At 41.2% G+C, this 18857-nt stretch overlaps 1 protein-coding gene across 6 annotated transcripts in view; it reads left to right on the forward strand.

Moving 5' to 3' along the window:
• The window catches only part of LOC117426906 (1-phosphatidylinositol 3-phosphate 5-kinase-like), a 47056-nt gene extending 28482 nt beyond the window's left edge, over nt 1–18574 (forward strand). For 3 of the 6 annotated variants that reach the window (XM_059034063.1, XM_059034065.1, XM_059034064.1), the window contains exons 25-42: nt 306–419; nt 913–1021; nt 2451–2602; nt 3399–3489; nt 3697–3757; nt 4542–4691; nt 5222–5342; nt 5454–5549; nt 5849–5926; nt 6199–6293; nt 9658–9822; nt 11936–11995; nt 12597–12773; nt 13549–13652; nt 13744–13872; nt 14203–14464; nt 14937–15011; nt 16061–18574. In XM_059034063.1, coding sequence (XP_058890046.1) covers nt 306–419; nt 913–1021; nt 2451–2602; nt 3399–3489; nt 3697–3757; nt 4542–4691; nt 5222–5342; nt 5454–5549; nt 5849–5926; nt 6199–6293; nt 9658–9822; nt 11936–11995; nt 12597–12773; nt 13549–13652; nt 13744–13872; nt 14203–14464; nt 14937–15011; nt 16061–16176 — 2155 coding nt within the window. In that variant the 3' untranslated portion in view covers nt 16177–18574. The other 3 variants (XM_059034066.1, XM_059034067.1, XM_059034068.1) reach the window with 2 other exon arrangements.
• Nucleotides 18575–18857: the final 283 nt, after the last annotated feature.

The raw sequence follows: 18857 nt of genomic DNA on the forward strand, positions 1-18857 counted from the left end.
GACATGGCTGCTTCTCATCAAAGGTAGTAGTAAAGCCAGCGCCTGGCTTTATTTATGCATTTATTTTTTATTTCATTCAACAGTGATGACATATGTGCGTTGTAACCCATAGCACAATCAGGCATCATTTCTTATAAAAACACATTCCTTTTAGCGTCAGTAAATGTCTTTTAACTTCAGCATGTGTTAAGGGACAGCAATGACTGTTATTAACCCAGACTTGTATAGTCATTGTTTCTCTAGAACCTCCCGCAGGCAGTGACTGTTGTAAACAGAACTCTTGTGTTTCTCCTAACCTCCTGCAGTTACACTCCTGCCCGGCTGCTTGAAGTCTGCCTCCCCCCACCCAAAATTTACGTGAAGCAGCAGACCCCTTCGAAAGGCAGCCTCTTTCAAGACCTTAAAGACTTCTCCCAAAAGTAAGTTTATAATGAACTAAAGACAGAATGTGTAGCCTAGGCCTAATATTTCTATTTCACTTGGAATCTGATAAGAGATTCGATTAGCTGTGCAAAGGAAATAGCTAAGAAGGGGGTTTCCGGAGGCAGCTGATGCTGATGATGACGTGAGAATGATCCTGTCGGCTCCCAAAAAATTACAGCTAGAATGTTCAGGTCCTGACCAGATCCTTCGGAGCACAGTGTGAGCGTGTGCGCAGCTATTCTGCAGCCCTGACTTTTCCAATACATTTAAGCAGGAAAGGTCTCCTGGAATACAGGAACTGGGGGAAAGGAAGCTTTTAAATCTGAAGATACTAAAAAAAAAACAACAACTTTGTAGCAAAATTAAACAAACATTTCAACAAGGGTCCTTTGCCAGTTTGCAGTCTCTTTTACACAGTGCTGTTTGTATCTTGCTTGGGGAAGAGTGCGAATCAGACTGGCAGTGACCTGTTCCTCACTGTCTCTGCAGAGTATCCCAGGTGTACCTGGCTATAGACGACCGGCTCACCTCGCTCAAGACAGACACTTTCAGCAAAACCAGGGAGGAGAAGATGGAAGACTTGTTTGCACAGAAAGAGGTGATTTGATTGGTTGAAACGTTGAAAGTCCAGGTACAGTACAAGTATTTAGGTCACTCAAGCAGTGCTCAGCTCAGTAAGCAGTATGTAATACATGGTTCCAGAAATAAACACATGGAAAAAGTGCCCTCATCTACTTAAGGAAACATTCTTTGCATGTGTGCTTTCCCTTATAAAAGTTTACTATGGTACTTTTTTCCCATGCTTTTCCCATTATACTACGCTTTTACCATAGTTTACCCTGGGCTTGCTATATTTATTCATATGCTTTACCGTATCTTGCTATTCTTTACATTGCTTTCACTATGCTTTATTACACTTTGCTGTGCTTTTACTGTGGGAAATTTTTATAAGGGTTTGTTTACCATGTTTTAAATTTGCTCTACCGTACCTCTCTGAGCTTTACAATGCTTGCACTTTGCTATGCTTTTATAAGGCTCTGTTAGTGTACATTACAAAACAAAAAATATACTGTATCGCCTGAATCTTTTCATGAAAATCCATCACAGCATTTTAGTCTTAAGGAATATGTTTTGGGGTTTACAACATATTGTCGTGTATCTGCAGTTGTGGTTTTCGCAGTTATTGCTAAAACAGCTAATTACAAAAAAAGGTTGAAATTGTTGTGTGTTGTTCAAGACTAAAGCTGCTAATTATCAAGGCACTGTGCAATAGACCACAAATCAAAATCCTCTTCAAGCTGTGCAATACAAAATGCATAAGATCCTGAGATCTGAAGAGGGTATTTGAACTCGTTGCAGATTTTTTTTTTTATAGTTTTAAAATAGCAACAAAATCTAATTAATTATTTTCAAATATTTCTTTCTTCACTGTCCCAGTCTAGCAGGAAGGAAAAAAAAAAGAAGAATCCTCAGATCCTGGTTTTATGAAAACAAGCCGTTTGTTGAAGGGCATCTCTGGGAGTGTGTGTCATTTCATCTAAACAGTGTCGGATTAAACAGTGCTGTCGTTTAAAATCATTAAAAGAAAGAGATATCATTAAAAGAACGTGAAATCGAGAAAAGCAAGTGTATTTAGGGTATTTTGGTTTTTTAAAAGCATGTAAATGGCCATGATCAGCCATGCTTTTTAATATTTAAATGCTGGAGGCATTTTGATCTGCCACTAAATATCAGTTGTATACAGAGCGCGTGGGTGCAGTGCACCAAGACTGCAATGCACTGGACAACGTTCCTGACGCAGTGCAGCACTGAGCGCTCGTGTGATTTCTCACCAGCGTGGAGCAGCGTGGCGCAGTGCTTATGTGTTTCTGTGATTGCAGGTGGAGGAGGTGGAAATCTGGAACTGGATTGAATCATGTGTTTCTGTGATTGGAGGTGGAAATCCAGAACTTTATTGAATCATGTGTTTCTGTGATTGGAGGTGGAAATCCAGAACTTTATTGAATCATGTGTTTCTGTGATTGCAGATGGAGGAGGTGGAAATCCGGAACTGGATTGAGAAGCTGCAGGCCAGGCTGCTGTCCTTTCTGGACACCCCCCAGCAGCTGCAGGCAGCGCTCGAGTCCATCATCGTGAAGAAGCAGAGCCTGTGCGAGATGCTGCAGTCCTGGAACAACAGGTATCTCTAGCACCGCCCAAAACACAATCTCAATCCCTGCCCCTGTTACAGCATGTCTGTGGAATTGCTAAAGTCCACCATTTACCCCAGCGGCTGCAATGCTTGGCTGACATTCCTCACTTCGGGATGCACCCGTTCAACAGGAATTGCAAGAGATTCATGGTAAATGACGTCCTTTAACTCCAGGTTTTGTCGGTGGTTTCACAGCGCCCGGCTCAATCTGGTATGCAAATGCTCTGACTGTGTGCCCTGCATGCGCACGTTTAAGTGCTTTGAAGGTTTGCATCATAGCGTCTAATCTCAGATGCACTGTCCCTGGTAAGGGATAGAGATGAGACATCTAAAAGCTGAAGTTGTTCAACATGTAAAAGATCAAAGGGTCCGTGATGTTGAAGGAGAACAATGTCATTCTTCTTGATGAAAGACGGGCTGAATTAATTGTATTTATTTTTAACACAAGTGCTCTTACGAAAGGAGGAGGATAAACACAAGTCAAGAGAGTAGAGTTCTGTATCTTACCAGGGGAGTATAGATATACATGAGAGCACAATACAATCTTGTTTGCCTGAGCTTTATTAATGATATGATGATGCCTTTGAAGATGGCTCCAAAAATAGCAACAATGCCCCCAGGTTCTAATTTTGTAGCTTGACTTGGGAATAAGATATCATCTAACTTTTTTTTTTATAAACACACAGCTGCAGTCCTTGAATTGGATTAAAATATATTCCTAGGGTTCGTGTTCAAATCATTGTCATGCTGCTGGCTTTGGTGCAGACTTTTTATTTTTTTGCAGGCTGCAGGATCTTTTCCAGCAAGACAAGGGAAGAAAGCGGCCAACTGTCCCTCCGAGCCCCGGGAGACACAGGCAGGCCGAGGAAAGCAAGGTGCAGTTTGTCCACCCGTTTCACACTGCATGTTACCGGAATATTTCAGAAAATTAGAGAATGCTAGTGTACGTAGAGAGGGTTTGCTTGTTAAGGCAGTAAATAGCTGCCGTGCAGATTTCTAATTTCACTTGATTGAATGACAGCTGCCTCATTTAGAGCACTGTGCTATCAGAGATGATGAATTTGTTTGTTTGATTTCTCTAGACCAGCGTACTGGATTCCTCACCACGCAATGCCTCTCCTGTGATACAGAATGGGGATAAAGGTGAGTGACAGTTTGCTCTGTCAAAAAAATGTCATGCTAATAAATATTAAACACTGAGTGTACATTGTCCATTTAACTGTAATGGGTTTCCGATGACAAAAACTGAAGTCCTGAAGGCAGTGAATTGTGAAGGGTCTGTAGACACAAATGCAGTGGGGCTCACTTATAGCAGGTCCCTAAGCCTTGCAGTGAACAGTGAGGATCAATTAAACCATCAGAGACCGAGCTTGAACAAGATGTGGACTGGAGCACAACTTCACTGTCCTGTTCCTACGTGTACAACAATAACATCTGGTGTTAGTTCATGGACCTCCTTTTATGCTTAAAGCAACAATAGCCTTGCATGCATTGCTCAGCTTTTAATTCTGTCTTTTCATGGGTTGATTGTTTGCTTTTTGTATTATTATTATTATTATTATTATTATTATTATTATTATGATTATTATGATGATGATTATTATGATTATTATTTATTTCTTAGCAGACACCATTATCCAGGGTGACTTACAATTGTTACAAGATGTCACATTATTTTTTGACATACAATTACCCATTTATACAGTGTTTTTTTTTGTTTGTTTGTTTGTTTTTTTACTGGAGCAATCTAGGTAAAGTACTCAAGGGTACAGCAGCAGTGTCCCCCACCTGGGATTGAACCCACGACCCTCCGGTCAAGAGTCCTAACCTGTGCTCCGCACTGCTGCCCTAATTTTAGAAAATGTCTATCTGTAATGCTGGATTGAATTCTGGAGTTTTTTGCCTCCTTTTCTGTTTTGAATTTCAGAGGATCGGTACCTTAGCAACATGCCCTCGAGCTCCACCCTGCTCCAGCTGCCTTCTCCACCAGAGGGAGCCGTGGAGCAGCTCTCTTCTGGGCCGTCCTTCCCCAACACATCGTCCACGAGTGACCAGGACTCGAGCAGCATAACTGAAGGTATAACCAGGAAAAAACAAAGGGCTAGTTTGTGAATCTGTCATGCAAGGGACAAAATAGGCCAGGACAGTTCTTTATAGACATTAAAGCCTGATTTTGAAAAGGGTTTGTTTGTTGAACAGGTACAGTACTGAGGAAGAACCAGGAAGCAGGTTCAATGTATGCATTCAATAATAATCTGAGGATTTAACAATCTATTGGATCCTTTCAGGCTTTCCCTCTTCATTGTAAGTCTTGTTTCTAAGTGTGTCACCGCGTGTCATTTGCGTACGGACGCTTGTTGTGTCCTCATTCTGACCGACTGGGCAGGAGCAAATCCTCGCAGACCCTATTCCAGTCTCTTCCAGTCAGAGTCCCAGTACAAATCACAGGGATGTTACCCTGCTGCTGACAGGATCGTATCACATCACTTTCAACTTGATCCCTGTGGAAGGTGGAAGCAAAGCATTGGGGTTTGGGGATCCTTTCTTTGGTGTTTATATTACGATTGTACAAAATAATGGTTTAACTTTTTTTAAATTTGATTTAAGATGTTTTTGATGGGCATTTACTGGGCTCGACAGACGGTCAAGTCAAGGAGAAATCCACCATGAAAGCTATTTTTGCAAACCTGCTTCCTGGTAACAGCTACAACCCCATCCCATTCCCATTGTAAGTAATGGAAGATGTGTTTGAATTCAGAGTCCAGCCTATTTGAATTAAAAAGCCTTATGCCTTCCCAGCGCACTTGTAACAGTGTTTCATTGCATCTCTCTGTGACAGCGAGCCGGACAAGCACTATCTGATGTACGAACACGAGCGGGTTCCCATCGCAGTGTGTGAGAAAGAGCCCAGCTCCATCATTGCCTTTGCACTCAGGTACTCTCCAGAGATTAGGGCCAGAGCACCAGCTAGATTTCAGGTTTTAAAAAAGCCCCACACATTGCATTTGTAGTGACCTGTTTTATATCATATAAGTTATCACACTAGGATTAGTGCACTGTAAATATATGGGTAATGTAGGACTTTCTTTTGCAGCGTGCTTCCACAGTCGTACACGGTTGTCTTTTTAATGTCAGCATTAGTTTCACTCCCTTCCCATGATGTGCCTGTGGGAGTGCTGAATGCTGCCTGTGTATTGCTGAACTCTGCCTCTTTTTTTCAATCCATGTATTTAGCTGCAAGGAGTACAAGACTGCCTTGGAGGAGCTGTCTGTGAAGGGCACCGGAGAGGAAGGACCTCCTCCACTTCACAGGTAGCGCTGTTCGGGTGATATTGCACCCCACTGAAAGACACGCCTTAGCACAACTATTACAATTGTTAAGGTTGGACCTTATCACGTATAATAAATCACTAGATACAGTCAGTCTTATCCAAGTGTTTTGGAGCTTTTAGACAAACGTGTGAATCTTTCTTAATAGGGCCAGTGCTAAAGTTATACATTTCCCTACAATAACAGTCAAAAACAAATAACTTTCTTGAAGGTTGCAATACATTTTGTTAATCGACACAGTTGTTGTTTTTCAGCACCACGGAAAGCAGAGCTAAAACCAGCAGCCCTGCCAGGCAGGTTGAGATTGTAACAGCCCAGCTCAATCGCAGCACGGACTCCGACGTACCAAGTAAGTGTTGGGGCTTTACTGACTGCCAGTTATATCTTCCCAAGTCATTCCTGCTCCAGTGTTTTACCAACAGCACACACATTATTGTGAGTGTCCACTTTACTCAAGCTTAGCTGTGCACATTCAAAATGTTTTCAGTAAGATTGCAGTTATATAACCAATATAAGCAAGGCTTTTGTTTGCTTATTTAATGGGAGTAAAAAAAATCCTGTGAACCAATCCATGCCTCCAGGTAAATTAAATTTTGATCATTTGAGACCCTGTTCACACTATGATCTGTAGCAGACACATGGAATAGGGGAGAGAGAGAGACCCTGTTCACACTATGATCTATAGCACACACATGGAATAGGGGGGAGAGAGAGACCCTGTTCACACTATGATCTGTAGCACACACATGGAATAGGGGAGAGAGAGAGACCCTGTTCACACTATGATCTGTAGCACACACATGGAATAGGGGAGAGAGAGACCCTGTTCACACTATGATCTGTAGCACACACATGGAATAGGGGAGAGAGAGAGAGACCCTGTTCACACTATGATCTGTAGCACACACATGGAATAGGGGAGAGAGAGAGAGACCCTGTTCACACTATGATCTGTAGCACACATATGGAATAGGGGAGAGAGAGACCCTGTTCACACTATGATCTGTAGAGCACACACATGGAATAGGGGAGAGAGAGACCCTGTTCACACTATGATCTGTAGAGCACACACATGGAATAGGGGAGAGAGAGACCCTGTTCACACTATGATCTGTAGAGCACACACATGGAATAGGGGAGAGAGAGACCCTGTTCACACTATGATCTGTAGAGCACACACATGGAATAGGGGAGAGAGAGAGACCCTGTTCAGACACAGGCATTTCAGTATTTAAGAAAGGCATTACTGTTTTTCTGTTCTGTACAGAACTCTCATTACTGAGATCTATTAGAATGGCAGCGGCCCTTCAACACAGGGACTTGATATCGGCAAGATCCTGCCTCTCCGCATGTTTGGGAAATTCCTTTGATCTACACACATCCTTCATTTACTCAGGACCACTCCAATGTACCTTCTTTTACCCTGATATTCATGATAAAAGAATTCTCCTAAAAAAACAACACACACATATAAAAGTAACTTGAAGTAGTTTTAATGGCATTTTCAAAGTCCAGACGCTGATGTTGATAAACAGGTTTTGGCTCATTACTTGAACTGCGCGGTTTTTGGGAGTTTTATTTGCACGAGGGGGTACAGTCAGATACAAAAGCTGGGTGGTGACCGAAGAGTTTCAAGTATGTAAATGCTGTACAGTTTTAGCATGGCTGTCTTCTAACAAGATGTTGTCACTGTAAGTTTGTTAAAGATTTAAAATGAGTGGGGTGGGTTAATTACTGATGCACACCACTAGTGTAACTGCATATTGGCCATTTTTATACAAACCTCATTACAGAAATTCCATCTTGTTCAGGCTTGCTCAGTGACTCCCCCAAAGATATTGGTGACTTTATTAAAAATATCTGACAGTGCTGTAACAGTAACACATGATGAATAAGAGCAGAGATAGAGGGTAGAACATTATCCCTAGGAGTGCCTTCGTACTCGATTTGGTTTGAAGTTATTTACTACAGGTTAATAATAGATAAGAAGTTAGTCGTTGGTAATATGAAAGATCTGGGATTTAATCTCTGAGAAGTTGTTAGGAACCCCTTGAGTGTGTATCGGGTATTCAGTGCTATGAATAGTATAATCCAGATAGAGCTGCATTCTGGATATACCAGCTGATACAACCACATCCAAGGTGGAAAAATTAAACAATAAAATAAATAAAAGCTCAGTTTGAATTACTGAGTTTCTCTCTGGAGTGCTTGGGTTGTATTAGAGGAATGCTGTGTTTGTGCTTTTCAGATGCCTTCTATGGAAATAAGCTATTAAACCATAACATTTAAAGTTTTGTTTAGAAAACTGGGCTGTGATGCATTTTAATAGCGGGCAGAGGCAGCGGAGTCGAGAGCTTCATGGGTTTTGCATTTAAAGTCGTTGATCTTTGTTCACGCTATTTACAGATATCTTTTAAAATCCTTTTTTAATTTATTTTCACACATTAGCATTTAGTGCAGTCAAGCAGCGAGAACAGCAGCCGAGGAGCTGAAATTAGATCAGTACAGTCCATCGGAAAGCTTTCTTTTTTTATTCTTTCTCCTGAATTACCATTGTTCCTCTCCTAATTACAGTATTTTTCATTTCCGTAGCAGAGTCAAATTCCATTATTCTCCAAATTGAACCAAACTGTGGTCTGCTTTTGCAATTAATTCTTCTTTTGGTTTGGTTTTTGCTAGCATAATGTAATGCTTTACCTTTGGGCTGAACAGTCATTTGAAAAGAAAACAAAGAGATGCTAAAGCTTGGGTCTGCTTTTAACTTGTAGTCTGAATATTTATGCTTTCTGCATAACGGTACAAAATAAAGACATTGTCTGAGGGCTTTTGAGGGAACTGGCTGCATACATTTTCAATACCCTTAAATGAAATCCAATCCCAATTTTATACGTTTTCCTAAAATGTTTCCCCTAGTTTTAAAGAGATTTAACCCTGTTCCTTGTGGAGAAGTGTTTTCAAAAACACAACCCCTGATTTATCACTAATGGCATCTCTGCTGGCGGTCCCTCGGAGATGCCAAGCATTAAATGAGCATGGATACCCCCGGTGCCTCCAGGGCAGGGCAGGAAGGGGGGATTGTTTATCCACTGCCCCTCGCTGCAGCCCCATTCACATGCTGTAAAAACACACCATAAAATACAGAAAAACACATCAGCAAACTGCAAACTGCTTCCTGGGTACCACCCTGAACAGAGGCAGCCGTGTTCTTTTCATCACTAGATATTTCAAATGGAATCAAATACTTTTTCCTATTGGCTTTATTAACCCTTTGCTGCCCAGTGTCCAACAAAAATAGGCATTAAATAGGGCAGTAAACGGTTAGGCTTTTTTTTTTTTGTTTTGCTCTGAGAACATTTTTGGTAATTTTGAAGATGTTTTGAAATTTCAAATGCAACACTGTAGGTGAATTGCTGTGTCCTGGTGCCTTTGCTGGTGGTCACATGCTCTGGTTGCTGCTAGACCATAGGATTAAGTTTAAACATGTGCAGTGATTACGTACCAGGACACAGCAGCAATATCTCATCCATAGCTTTGTCTTTGAAAATTCTGCATGTTCCAATTTGAAGCACAAACATAGTACAAGCAAATAACCAAAAGAAGAAAATCGGGACCAGAGGTATGAAAAATTGATTTTAAAAGCTAGGTTAGCACTCGTGTATCCCTTCAAAAGGAAACCCCAATTGCCTAGTAAACTGTTTCTTTGATTTTTGCAGCCAGAAAGGCTTCAGGAGTGCTGTCTTTGTTCCGTGGTGCAGGGGGCAGCAGCCCTGACCTGTGCCCTGTGAGAAGGGAGCCTGTGCAGTCAGCAGACACTGCTTATTATCAGATGGGACAGTCGGGGAAGGAGGGGGCAGACAATGATGGGAGTGAGCCCCCAGGTACAGCCTGAAGCTGCAGCATCCCCCTTTCTGCACTAACTACGCTTACATATGCAGTGCGGCACCATCGCTCACTACTCTTACACATGCAGTGGGGCACCATCGCTCGCTACTCTTACACATGCAGTGGGGCATCATCGCTCGCTACTCTTACACATGCAGTGGGGCACCATCGCTCGCTACTCTTACACATGCAGTGGGGCACCATCGCTCGCTACTCTTACACATGCAGTGGGGCACCATCGCTCGCTACTCTTACACATGCAGTGGGGCACCATCGCTCGCTACTCTTACACATGCAGTGGGGCACCATCGCTCGCTACTCTTACACATGCAGTGGGGCACCATCGCTCGCTACTCTTACACATGCAGTGGGGCACCATCGCTCGCTACTCTTACACATGCAGTGGGGCACCATCGCTCGCTACTCTTACACATGCAGTGGGGCACCATCGCTCACTACTCTTACACATGCAGTGTGGCACCATCGCTTCTGCTTTAGCGTGATTTATTTCTCTGAACGCATCACTAATATTCTCAAATGGAGAGCTTTTTTTTTTGTTTGTTTACAGACATACAAAATGATGCCAGGTCCAACACATATTCTATCCCACCTCCTACCACCTCCTACCACCCTGCATCCAGTCTCCCCTCTGCTCTGTGCTTTTTTGAATGTACAGTGTATAATATTAATAGATTTTATAGATTTGATGTGTGTTGGTTCTTCCCAGTCCTAAGTGGTTTTCGATGCTGATGGAGTTCTCAGTGCTGAATTCTGCTGATCTGTAGAAAAACGACAGTGTCTGCAAACTGACCATATTATTGACCATTGAACGAGCTGCTGTAGCGAACTTGAACTGCCCTCCGTGGTAACTCTCGCGGTCAGGATTGAGATACACAGTATGTCCTTTTCTAGGGGTTTAGGTGAGGGATGAAACGATTCATTATGTACTGTGATATGATGTATTGTATTGTGCTACTTGTAGTCCACAGAAGTTTCCTGAATGCCGTGTAAACGTGTGATGTGTAGTTGCTAACAAAGTAAAAAACAGTCTATCCTTATTGGATCTTGTACAGATCCTACATCAAGACGATTCCCACATGTCCAGACCTGCGTGTCATTAAAGTGTACTTTTTGCATTCATGTAACACCAGAGGGTTGTAGCAGCTATCCCTGAATTGAACAAATAAGAAGTCTTATAATTCAACTGGTGGTTCATTCACAGCCACTAAACAAGTTTGCAGTATTTACTTCTCACCACTCCATCCCCACAGAGGTTGGTCAAAATAAGTCTGCAAGGCGGATAAGTTGCTGTTCTGCAGACTAGCCCTTAGAGCTGTCACTTTTTCGACTGTTTTGTACATTTGTGAATTGCGTAGTTTAACCGACAGCCTCTATCACAGTCTGTTAGTTAAGTGACTTGCTACAGAGATACTGGGCCCTAGTCACAAATCTTAAAGGACTGTTTTAAGGAATAATTTTTTTTGTTAAGGACATTTCTTTTCCAAGAGTGGTTTTACATTTTTTTATCGTTTAGTTTTAAACAGTGCTTTCAAAAATGGCAATAAATGAAATCCCTCTCTAAAACCGATGAAAATTGAGTAATGAGCTGCAAGCTTGACTTAATCAAAAAGGGCTTGATTCCATTTATAACAAATGATTTGTTTCTGCTTGATTCCATTTATAACAAATGATTTGTTTCTGCAACCTCTGTAAATGCCAAGTCTTAAGTGCTGCAGTACCCCGCTCTTAAGGATTTCGATATTTTAACAGGTCACAAGTTTGTATCTCTAATGGTTGCAATTAAACATTTTCGGTAGGCAGAATTCAGTCTGTTCAGTGCACTGCTCAAATTGACGAGGAAACCCCCCTAGCTGTCTGATACAGATGAGAGATAATTGACTTGGCTTGCATTGTCTGCACTAATTCTGGTTACCTTTGCCTTACTCGATTACTTCTGAAACTGATGTAATGATTTTGTCCCTCTCTATACTGCTGCGCTGGATGTACTAAGCAAATGGGAAAACTGCACTGCTTGGAAATCTAGAAGTGTCCTGCATTGTGCTTGTTCTTGGTCATTTTTATAAATGTCTTTTTTTTTTTTTCTTTAAGAAGAGGCAGATGGGGGTGACAAACATAAGAAACAGCTGGGCAATCCCCACATCGAGCTCCGTAAGTGAAAAGCTCCCAGGGCTGATGGCTCCAAACAAAGCCACATAGGAACTACTGTATTAGACACACGCTGTACAAGTACTTACAGTTTTGAGTTTCTACTTGACATGTTTCCAGATTACATCATTGGCTTTGTGGCCTGTAGCTAATTCGAAATTACATAACATAATTTGTTGCTGCTGTATACTGAAAACAAAAGCTTGTGTCCCTAAAGTTAAAAATGCCTTTAGGGAATGTAAACAACACCCTATGTTTTCTGATGTGCTGCGGTACACAGAAGACCAAACAAGCCAAGCAGTCACTAAGGAGTTACGTTTTAATGTAAAATGATTCCACTCCAGCTTTAGCTTTACACCAGTTTATATGCATCCATTGTGGATTGTCTTGGCTTAACACACTACACTATAGGCACTCTCCGTGTCCACTTGCACACTTACAATACCAGTAGAAGCACGTGTCTCTGACGCATGACATTGCATGTCAAGTCGCTACAATGAGGTATAATTTGCTGCAAGTGCTGGAGAGTTTAAACATTGTTGCAGCGCAGGATGAACTACACCAGCACATTGAGCATGTTTTAAACCCCCTCTGCTTTTTTCAGAGTTTTCAGACGCCAATGCTAAGTTCTACTGCCGGATCTACTATGCAGAGGAATTCCACAAAATGCGGGAGGAGATCATGGAAAGCAGAGCGGACGATTTTATCCGCTCCCTGGCCCACTGTGTCAACTGGCAGGCTCGCGGAGGCAAATCTGGTGCTGTCTTCTATGCCACTGAGGGTAAAAGCGAGAGGCTGCATGTAGATGGTGCTTCATTTTCACAAAACCATCTGAAACTTACTAGAAATTCAGATTGAACTGAGGTCCAGAGCCTGTTGGTTCACAGGGTTCTAAATGTTTCAGATAGAACTGAGGTCCAGAGCCTGTTGGTTCACAGGGTTCTAAATGTTTCCTGTCACATTACTGGGGGTTAATAATCTGAGATGACTCATTACATGTTTTCAACAGTTGCCTCCTAACCATAAAGGCAAGCAGTTGTGTCTCACATAAAGCTGTGAGAACTTCCGTTGAGCGAGCCGACTCACAGTTAACATGCCTCTGTCAAGGGAAAGTGTGTTTGAAAACATACAGTGGAGGTACTTGTAGGCTTTTGATGCCATGGTAACCACATTCACTTGTTTCTATTTAAATCTATTAGTGTGCTTGTGATGTAATTTACTACATAGTAACAATTTACTATTTCTTTCTATTTAAACCTTCAGGCATCATGGTATTGAGTCTATTTATCAAATTAATTTCTTTTATTCTTCCGTGTTTTATTTCTTCTAAAACTAAGAATTGTAGGTAATTTAAAGTGTAGAGTATCTATTATTTTGTATATATATATATATATATGTCTGTGTGTGTGTATATATATATATATATATATATATATATATATATATATATATATATAATATGGCACTGTTTAAAAATACTAAATATATATATATAAATTAGTATTTTTAAACGGTGCCACATGGCCGATTCCTTTTCGTTTCTTTCTTGCTTGTAGATGATCGGTTTATCCTGAAGCAGATGCCTCGGCTGGAAGTTCAGTCTTTCCTAGACTTTGCTCCGCATTATTTCACCTACATTACAGGAGCCGTGCAGCAGAAGGTAACTCAAGTGTTCAGCAGTGCAGTCGTTCACGTAGATGATCTTACAGATACTCTTCTGTTTTTGAACACGATGTGGAAATGTGTTTCAGAGACCCACAGCCCTGGCTAAGATTCTTGGCGTCTATCGGATCGGCTATAAAAATTCTCAGAACAACACAGAAAAGAAGTTGGATCTGCTGGTTATGGAGAACCTTTTCTATGGTTGTAAAATGGCTCAGGTACTGTGAGGAGTCCTGTGTGTGTGATCAGGTACTGTAAGGAGCCCTGTGTGTGTGTGGTCAGGTTCTGTAAGGAGTCCTGTGTCCTCTGTAATACGTTTTGCAAAATTTCCGAAGTTCCTTTTTAGTGCCTATATCTCTTCCGATTCAGTGTTTTAAAGTGTGGTTGACAAATTGAAATGATGGATTCCATAGTGCATTCCAAACACAGGTACTGTATTCAGAATACCGCTTCTCAATTTCAGATCATGCTGGATTTAGAATGGAAATGTAATGCCCTTGCCCCGTAAGCGTGCTGTAGTGACTGTCACGCCCTCCCTCCCCTCGTAGGTGTTTGACCTGAAGGGCTCCCTGCGGAACCGCAATGTGAAGACGGACACTGGGAAGGAGAGCTGTGAAGTGGTGCTGCTGGATGAGAACCTGCTGAAGCTGATGCGGGACAGCCCACTCTACATCCGCTCCCACTGCAAGTCTGTGCTCCGCGCCTCCATTCACAGCGACGCCTACTTCCTCTCCAGCCACTTGATCATCGACTACTCCCTGCTGGTGGGGCGGGACGACTCCACGGACGAGCTGGTCGTGGGCATCATCGGTGAGACTGGCTTGCATTGCTGAGTATCCCTGCTTGCATTGCTGAGTATCCCTGCTGCTCCAGAGCGCTTATGAGCACTGCAGGACAGCTCTTTCCTTTCGCACAGCTTTTGTTTTTGTTTTTTTCCTCCCCATTGAAATCATCCAAGTCCACTCGAAGCTCAAATCAAGACACTTTTGGTTTTGTTGCTTGAGTTTTGCATATGAGGAAAATTGCTTGAAATACCATCTGCGACTAGCTGCTTCAGCTGGTTTTTTGTGGGGTTTACAGGCGTGGTGAAGGATAGCCATGGAAGATGTGTTCAGTGTTTCATCTTCCACCTATATTCAGTTAAGCTTTTATTACATAGTGTCCATGAATATGCAAAAAGGAAGAACATGAAAAGTGCAGTATATAATATGAATTCAAATAAATCCCAGAGCCCACAAAATGTCACTGTTGATTTTTAAAATATGATCATTTTTTCTTTCAGATTATATCCGGACGTTTACGTGGGACAAGAAGCTTGAAATGGTTGTGAAGTCCACAGGAATCCTGGGTGGACAAGGTGAGTTGCATTTGGGGGTTTGAAAATACACCTGACTCTCTGACATCACGAGAAAAGTCTCACCTCCCTTTAGGAGTCTGGATCCTCAGAATTGTAGCTTACAAACTGTTTAATTGGCCAGTTCCCTGTAATTAAATTGGCTGTAATTTAATTGGCTCAGAGACATCCACAAGCCTGCAAATGCAGAACTGAGACATAGGCAAAGCTTCCAGGTTTAGATCTATATACCATGGGGAGCTGTAAGCAAATTAGTATTTTCGTTTTCCATTAATACGCTTTTCATTGGGCATCAATGTGCATGACAGAAATGCACAATGCTGCAGAAATTCAGGGCTATGCAGTGGATCCAAAACTAACTTGTGTTGAATGCTCCCACGTGTTCTTACTGGTGTCCATGTGCTGAAGTGTTGTCTTTAAGAATTGTTTCAAATGTTCTCCCGATGTATCGGATCACCTGTGTTTTTGGTTTGTCTCCTACGCAGTTGTGCTGTTTCTCACATCCTCAATTATTTTATTTTTTTCTGTTTGTTTAATAAGGTTTGATTCTGTAGGTGATAGTAGGGTCTTTAAATATGAATGCACCTTAATGAGTCAAGGGATGGAAATAAGACTCCTATTGCACAGCAATTTCACCCATTGCAGTTTTTACTATCAGCTTGATTAGCCCCAGTGTATAGGTAAGCTCAGGGGTGTCTAATCATAGTAAAACCAGGAATGGATCCACCTGCTATGCAATGGGAGTCTTATCAGCAGCTCTTTTTATAAAAGGATGTGGCACACAGTGTTGGTAAGTACTTTGTGAGTACAGTGTGGCTGGCCCAGTATACTTCATGAAGTGTGAGCCCAGTGCTTCAGGGGGCCTAGGAGCTTTGACCCTTTTGGTGCTGCAATAATTAACTTTAAAATGTGGCTAAAATCACGTGCCTTTTAATATGCTAGGCTGATGAGTTTTGTTCTGGATATTGTGTTGTTATGCTGGCTTGTGTTTGTTTGAATTAGTTTTGTATGGTACTGTGTTTGAAAAGATAAATGTTTTGTTTTATTCACAGGTAAAATGCCAACTGTAGTGTCCCCAGAGCTGTACAGGACTCGGTTCTGTGAAGCAATGGATAAGTACTTCCTAATGGTACCGGATCATTGGACTGGATTGGGCGTGAACTGTTGATATAGGAGCAGGATTTTTTTTTTATTTTATTTTTTTTTAAAACAGACTTACAGAATTACTTTTTTTTATTTGCAAAAAAAAGAGATGTTCTTTGCATTTCAGAAACCAAGTAGAAAAAATAAATAAATGGAAATGTCTTTAAAAGCATGCGCTCTAAGTGGATTCCGTATTGCACAGGTGGAAGAATTGGGAGAAACAGCTGTGAGAAGTCATTCATACTTTCTTTATCATTATCAAGCCTGCAACTGGCGTGCTGGTCTGGGCTGAAGAGAGCTGTTCCTTTATTCTCTTCTCAACGTGGCTTTGGCTGAATGAAGCACATGAAAATGAGGCTTGGCATCGTATGGACCAGCCTTGTCTGGAGCTCACAGTCTGACACATTTAGTTGCTTTTGGATACAGCTGTACACAGATTTTACAGTGAGAGGGCGTACTTTCTTTCTTATGTTATCATAAGCAATCAATGCCTCTCTACGTTAGGGAATGTTACCTACTATACCATACAGTCTATAGCACTGCCGGTTATCCAGTACCCAGTACATTATAAAAGACACAAGGCATTTTAACTGTGGAGAGGTAACCTCAGAAACATTTTTCACATTATTGCCTGTCTACAAAAAGATACAACAACAACAGCAACCCGAGTCTTTTCCAGGTTATTCATGGACAGTACATGAAAAAGAAAATGTTTATTCATGGTCTGAACTGCCTAGAGTAAAGTATAAATATGGTCAGATGTTTGATACAACAATACTCTTAACTAGAATGTCTTCTCTACTGCAAATCCTATATCCACTGGCCGGTTGTAATCCGGTAAAGCTTAGATCATGATTTTGGGCTGACTGAGAATGTTTGACTCTTTCAGAGGGCTTCTGTTCATTAACTGCTGTGGTTAAACAGGAATACTTGTCTGTTTTAAATACAATAGTGCTGGCACACGGCCATGGCTTCCTACATTGATGAGTGTAGGTGTTTATAAACTGTTTGAAACAGCCTCTCAAGTGGCTATGTTCTAGATCCTTGTTCAGAATTGGAGGGGGCTGGAAACTGCCTTTCCCTTGCCATTAACTAGTGTCAAAAGCATGTTAGACTTTAATAAGCATCATGCATTTACATCTCTTCCTCTGTGTTTGCCCATTTTAAAACGTGCTTTTATAAGAAATATGTATGGGGTCAAGTAGCCTAATGTATTTGGAGAGCTCTCAGTGGAATCAATGAGCACTTGCAGAGAAGGTTGCAAATAGCGCTAGCTAGTCTTATTGTTATTTACAATAGTAAGTGTAATAGAATATTAACCATGTTTCCATGTCTTCTACATTTACAAACTCATTTTGACCTTGTGCTGAAGTTGTCTTGAATTGAAGCCGTCTGTGCAGGTAGTTGAGAAGTCCCACTTTTTTGAAACTTGGAAAACATTCCTTTTGAAATTACGGACAGGCTATGGTTGTAATAGGTATGAATCAGGTTCGTGATTGGCTGCATTGATACAAGAAACTGGTTCTGTGCCTGTCCTGTTTTAAGCCACAACGTTACTATTACAGTAACTTAACCTAACACAGGTAAGTCTATCTGGGCTTCTGTGTCTGCTGGTTTTCATTCCACCCAAACTCTCAATTACTTAACTAGACCATTAATTGAACTGATCATTTGCTTAATTACACCTTTTTAATTGTTTTCAGCTCTTGAACAGTTGCATATTTCAAGTTGGCCATAACAGTTTATAAGTAACTTGAACTGCAACTGTTTAAGCGCTGAAAACAAGTATAAAAAAAGGTCTAATTAAGTAAATTATGAGTTCAAGTAAGGGTTCAGTCAAGTAATTGAGAGCTTGGTTGGAATGAAAGCCAGCAGACACAGGGGGTCCCCTGAGAAGCCCTGGTCTATGTGAAGAGGAAGATGGAGTTAGTTCTTGGTGGTGCTAAACAAGGACAGCAGTCTTAATAACCACATTGACCCGTAAAGATCATAAAACACCTGGAACTGGTTCATAGAAACTGTCTTTCTTAAGTTAACAGTTCAGATTTTTGCCTGCACTGATTTATATTGAAATCTTGTGTTTTTATAGATGACTTTGTGGATAGTAATCATGATGTATACAGTTTGGAGACTGTGTGTAAATCATTATTTTTCTTTTTAAAATCTGGATCAATCAAATACTAGGATAGAACACCTAGGGATATTCTAACTGTCGAACACTGAGGAGCACTAATGTATAATAATGTACATAATAGTCAAGTTGGATGATGATGTTCTAGAAATGTTGTTATATTTACCTCCTCATCTCCAAGATGTATTGTTTTAAAAAGAGAATCTAATAAAATATTAACCACATGGTATACTGTATGTATTTCAAAATCAAACTTTACTTGTTAATAAATCACATGACCATTTTTCTTTCACCCACGTTTGTGCTGCGAGATATATGAATTAGCGCTCATTTTACTATTGAACTGCACACTGATGAAAGCATTGGCATTAATGAGGTCTGGTTAAGGGAGCCAGATCATTAATTAATGTCTAAGACTCACCTGGGAGGAGGGTTTTGCCATTATTCAGAGAGCACGGGAGCTACGCTCACACAGACCTGCGAGGCTTGGATACAGCAGCACAGTCTCATGAGGAATTAGAGTAAGGCAAGTGGAAAAGAATAATAATAATAAAAAGATCAATGCTAGATACATT

The sequence above is a fragment of the Acipenser ruthenus genome, chromosome 11, assembly GCF_902713425.1.
Source record: "Acipenser ruthenus chromosome 11, fAciRut3.2 maternal haplotype, whole genome shotgun sequence".
Classification (NCBI taxonomy): Eukaryota; Metazoa; Chordata; class Actinopteri; order Acipenseriformes; family Acipenseridae; genus Acipenser; species Acipenser ruthenus.